Genomic DNA, 5745 nt, shown 5'->3' with positions numbered 1-5745 from the left:
ACAGGAGTGCTAGTAAGACAGGAGTGCTAGTAATACAGGAGTGCTGGTAATACAGGAGTGCTAGTAATACAGGAGTGCTGGTAATACAGGAGTGCTAGTAATACAGGAGTGCTGGTAATACAGGAGAGCTAGTAATACAGGAGTGCTAGTAATATAGTAATACAGGAGTGCTAGTAATACAGGAGTGTTGGTAATACAGGAGTGCCAGTAAGATGGCTCAGGGCACAAAGGCGTCTGCCATTCCGCCCGATGACCTAAAGCTGACGTCCAGAACCCACACTAAAGGAGGAAAGAACCGACTTCTGAACTTGTTTTTTTGGCCTCCATACACATGTACACACATACACACACAAAGCAAATAAAATATTTTTAAAAATTTAGAAAAATTATAAGAGAAAAATTGTCAACATCAGATCTAAAAGGAGTTAATCATCATGTTCTATAGAACTAAAAAGATAGTTTTATAAAGTAAATTATGTTAATCAACTGTACAGCTCACTTGAAATGCATGATCTCTTGAAAGATAACGCCTTACCAAAGATGAAGCAAAGAATTAAATCACCCAAATCCTCCTATATTCATTGCCTCTGTTCCCTACACGTCTTCTCTAGTGAATCCCACCAAAGATTTAAGGGAAAAAGAATAACATTCTGGGAAACCTTTCCGGAAAGCAGAGGTTGACAAAAGACTCCTGTTTTCACAAGTCCATTATTATCTTGATAATAAAGCCAGATAAATTACAGGCAATTCCACAGGCCAGTGGAGTGTCTAAACACAAATGCAAAATGCTGACCAAAACCATAGCAAATCAAACTAATAAAATATGGGAAGCATAATTTTGACCAAAAATAAATCCAAGGGATGCAAGGTTAGTTGAATATTGAATAATCATCAGTATTGTTCACTATGTTAATGGTAATATATTATCTCAACAGTTGTAGAATGAGTATTTTTAATTATAAAATTTTTAGCAAGAAAGGGATCTATCTGATCTCTCTCAATTGATATGTAAACATAATCCCAAACAAAGCTCCTTGAGTAGAAATTCTCAATTTCATTATAAAATTGATATGAACTGTAAAAGTTCTGAAATAGTAAAAGTCAATTTTATAAAAGGTACTACATGGTGTCAAAGCTTAGTGTAAAGGAACCTGTGTCAAAACTCAAATTGTTTGATTTACCATCTATAAATATATCCTAAGATCAACACTACGTGAGCTGGGCAGTGGCAGCATACGCCTTTAATTCCAGCACTCAGGAGGCAGAGGCAGGCAGATCTCTGTGAATTCAAGTCCGGCTTTGTCTGTAAAGCGAAATCCTGTCTCGAAATACCCCACTTCACAAAATATAATACAACCACTATATGATCAAATACAATAAAACAATCTGAACAAAATGTAATTGATGTGGGATTCCCCTCTGTATGTTGTGAATATCATTGGTTAATAAAGGAACTGCTTTGGGCCTAGAGCAAGCTATAGGGGAACAGAGGTAGGTGGGGAAAACTAAACTGAACGCTGGGAAAAAGGAGGAGGAGTCAGAGAGAAGCCATGGAACTTTGCTGGTAGGCCATGACCTCGTGGTGATACACAGATTATCGGAGATGGGTTAAATTAAGATATAAGAGTTGGCCAATAAGAAGTTAGAGCTAATGGGCCAAGCAGTGATTTAATTAATACAGTTTCCATATGATTATTTTGGTTCTGGGCAGCCGGGATGAACAAGCAGCCTTCCCTCAACAGTAACAGATAAGAAAATTATCCTTCAAACAACTCAAATGAAAGGGAAGTTTAAAACTATAGGAGAGAATAGTAACAAAAATCATGAACTATCAGAATCTACAGGAGACAGCTGAAGATACCCAGAGGAAATCTCAGAGCCCTTGACAATTTATCACCAATAAGAGAGACTGAGAGCGGCAGGCTAAGCTACCTTTTAGCAGCATTATCGAGAATACAATAAATGGGAAAATCAGGAGGAAAGAAAAAGCCAAAACCAAGAATTGAAAAAGAATAGTAGGGGGCTGGAGAGCTGGCTCGGCAGTTAAGAACACTGGCTGCTCTTCCAGAGGACTCGGGTTCAATTCCCAGCACCCACATGGCAGCTCACAACTGTCTGGAACTTCAGTTCCAGGGGCTGTGATGCCAATACACTTAAAATAAAATAAATATTAAAAAAAGGAAGAAAAAGAGAATAGTAATACAAAATAAACGCACAGGCTGGATCTTGGAAAATACAACTGATTCATGAATAGCAACCTAATACATTACTTAAAATAGCAAACTATTATAGATATAAAAGAATGAGTTATGAGATTGCTTTGCTCGGGTTCAGGGAAACACAACTGATAATGTAAATGAGAAGGATAACTACTAGGGAAACACACAACACGTAATGAAACTATAGAGACGTTTAACTACAGAGGATGTCGAGAAAACTGTCAATACTGTAATCCTTTAATACAGTTCCTCATGTGGTGAACCACAATCATAACACTATTTTCATTGCTACTTCATAGCTGTGATTCTGCTACTGTTGTGAATCATAATGTAAATATCTGTGTTTTCTGATGGTTTTAGGCAACCCCGCTGAAAGGGTTGTTAACTCTCCCAAATGGATAGTGACACACAGGATGAATGAAACACTGTGTTAGATTAAAACAAACAAACAAAACCACTGTGTCCTTGACCACAGCTAGGAAGTAAACATTCCCAGGTATCTTTCCAAAGCAGCTACTGTCCTCCTACGATACAAAAATCACCTGTGGTGGGAATGGCTAACAGGAAGTCTCACTCGGAGAGGGCATCTGCCTGGAGCCTTGTATCCATCAAAAGCTCCTGGTTCCCGGGCTTCCCCTATCGGTGTGAGCATCTGACCCGATGCTCCAATGTCTCTCTGCAGCTTGCTGTTTATTCTTCTACTGCTGCAGGCTGTGTACCCAATAAACTCACGCACTCTAAACCAGCTCGGCATGATAGACCGTCCTCCGCAAGGACCACATGCTTTAAAGAAACCTACTCCAGAAGCGCCAACAGTGAGCTGGGCCTTCGCCAACATCCGAGGCTGACCAGCAAGGGGCTCCCACTCACCAGGGCAGGCTTCTCTTGCTCCTTCCTTCTGCACTATGCAGGGGTCCTTTCCTTGTTCCAGTAATGAGATCACAGCTGGCTTGTAAACAGGAATTCCTGCTTCCAAGAAACAGAAGAGGAATTAGTCACTCTCGGAGTTCAAGTCCCCTCCTCATCAGGAAGGGGGGATGTTACAGGTGGGAGCTAAGGGAGACGGGAAATATTCTTTAGAATGAGTGACACAAAGGGACAGTCTAAAAAAAGCTACCAATTCTGTAAAATGTAACTTATAAAACACAATTCTTTTTGAACTTTTGGAGTGGGTTTGCTAGCTCGCCCAGGCTGTTTCCCCAGGCAGTCCTTCCCCAGCAGGTGGCTCTTCTTGGTTGTCAACCTGACTACATCTGCAATTACCTAAAACCCTAGTGGCTGGGTACACCCGAGAGATTTTTTTTCTTAATTAGAGCATCTGAGGTGGGAAGGCCCGCCTTTAACCTGGGCCACACCTGCTAACAGCCTACATAAGGATGTGGAAGAAGAAAACTTGCTCTCTTTGCCTGCTCGTTCACTGACATTAGAGCCTACTGTGGGATTCTGGTGTAAACTGAAGACCAGCGGAGACATCCAGCCTTGTGGGCGGAACAACTACAGTATATATAAGTATATATACTATATGTGTATACACACACACACACACACACACACACACACACACACACAAATTCATCCTATCAGTTCTGTTCCTCTAGAGAACCCTGACTAATACACCAGTCCTCTGGAACTGGAACTACAGGTATATGCCACTCCATTGGCTTAAGAAAGAGAAACTGGGCCAATAAAATGGCTCAGTGGGAAAAGAACTTGCTGTGTAAGCTTGATATCCTGAGTTCCACCCATGGAACCCTGAAAAGGGGGAGGGAGAGAACTGACGTCACAGAGCTGTCCTCTGACCTCTAAACACACACTGTGGCATGTGCACACAACTCCCCAACATACACACACACACACATACACACACACACACACACACACACACACACACACACACACACACACACACACACACACACACACACAGAGGTAATTTTAATTTTTTTTTTTTAATAAAAAGGAGAAATTTAGTAAAGCAACTCAGGGGTATCCCAAAGACATTTCACAGAGCACAGCCCATGTGTAGAGTTGGAATTCTCCAGAGATGTCCTTACCCAGTGACACTAGGCTCCTATAGTTCTCCAACGTCACCTTCCTGTACAAGTCTCTCTGAGCATCATTCAGCCATTCCCATTCCTCTTGAGTGAAATTTACAGCTACATCTCCAAACGTCACCAAATCCTGAAATGATATAAACATGTTCTGGTTCAAATCCTTACATGGGCTTCGATTAGACAGTTAAAGCTGGAACATGGCAGCACATTCCTGCAATCCCAGCATTCAGGAGGCAAATGTTGGGCGTTCTGAGTTCCAGGGAAGCCTTGGCTGCACAGTGAGTTCAAAGCTATATTGTGAGACCCCATCTCAAACCAACCAATCAACAAACAGCAAAACAATACAGCAGAACAGAAAAGAGTTAGCACTAGCTAAACTGTCTATGCTTTGGGTTTTATGTGGCTCAGGCTGTCTCAAATTTACAACCCTCTGTCTCAGCTTCCCAAGTGCTCTCTCTCTCATAGACAGGGTATAGCTACACAACACAAGCTGGCCTTGAACTTTTGGTCCCTTTGCCTTAGTCCCCCAAGTGCTAGATCTACAGGTATGGCCACAGTAAACCCTTCAGGCACAAGTGGCCGGTTCCCACCCCCAGACTACTCTAAGTGTCACAATCTCAGTTTCCAGCCCCTGGAGATGCAGGTGGCTAAGCTCTGCCCCGTGGAAAAAAAGTCCAAGATCAGGTTAAATACTCCCATCCATCCCTGAGCTTGCCCCGAGATCAAGCCACAAAATGCCAACAATCACAGGGCACCCTGTAAAGCTCTGCCCCTAAGAAACCCTTCATGAAGCCTGCCTCCTGTTCAGTTGCTGCTTCTCTCCTGAGCAGAGGTGGCCACCCTCTTCTGTCTTTCCCAATAGATCTCTTGTGTGAGGTTTGCTGTGTGGTGTGACTTTGTGGTCTTCCTTGGCTCCCAACTGCTGGGGTACCTTTCCCTTCAGAGCTGTAACAGAGCCCCCATCTTACGTTCTAAAAACTGCAAGTCAAATGATTGCCATGCTTGGTTTCGGTGTTCTCTTATGGGTGCATAACTTCTGAGATGGTCTTGTTGGAGTAACACCAAAATCAATACAGTGTACAGCACACAGCTGACTCATACTAAATGCCAAAGAACTTCTCCATTCGGAGAAAATGGGATACACGGGGCAGGGGAAAAGAGTGTCATGTAAAAAGTAGTGGATTTGTACTACCTTAGAAAGTTAAGAATTTATAAAAATGATGTATAATTAATTAGATGCATCAAATAAGGCAGAAGAAGAAATAAAATTGTGAACAAAGAGCAGATGAAACAAAAGAGAAACAAGACGAATGCTAGGCTTAAACAATCGTCTGTAAGGAACAACACTGAGGGGAATGTACTAAAAAAAGACTTTATTGGGGGGCTGGAGAGATGGCTCAGAGGGTAAGAGCACTGGCTGCTCTTCCAGAGGTCCTGAGTTCAATTCCCAGCAACCACATGGTGGCTCACAA

At 42.2% G+C, this 5745-nt stretch overlaps 1 protein-coding gene across 2 annotated transcripts in view; it reads right to left on the bottom strand.

Moving 5' to 3' along the window:
* Znf583 (zinc finger protein 583) overlaps nucleotides 1–5745 on the bottom strand; it is a 19416-nt gene that overhangs the window by 3174 nt on the left and 10497 nt on the right. The window contains exons 3-4 of one of the 2 annotated variants that reach the window (XM_026777142.1): nucleotides 4274–4400; nucleotides 3090–3188 (exon numbers count right to left, since the gene is read on the bottom strand). In XM_026777142.1, coding sequence (XP_026632943.1) covers nucleotides 3090–3188; nucleotides 4274–4400 — 226 coding nt within the window. The remainder of the gene's footprint in view (nucleotides 1–3089; nucleotides 3189–4273; nucleotides 4401–5745) is intronic. The other variant, XM_013354524.2, reaches the window with a different exon arrangement.

This window comes from Microtus ochrogaster, unplaced genomic scaffold (genome assembly GCF_000317375.1).
Source record: "Microtus ochrogaster isolate Prairie Vole_2 unplaced genomic scaffold, MicOch1.0 UNK47, whole genome shotgun sequence".
NCBI lineage: Eukaryota > Metazoa > Chordata > Mammalia > Rodentia > Cricetidae > Microtus > Microtus ochrogaster.
The sequence above is the reverse complement of the archived record's forward strand: the minus strand, read 5'-3'. Positions and strand labels throughout refer to the sequence as shown.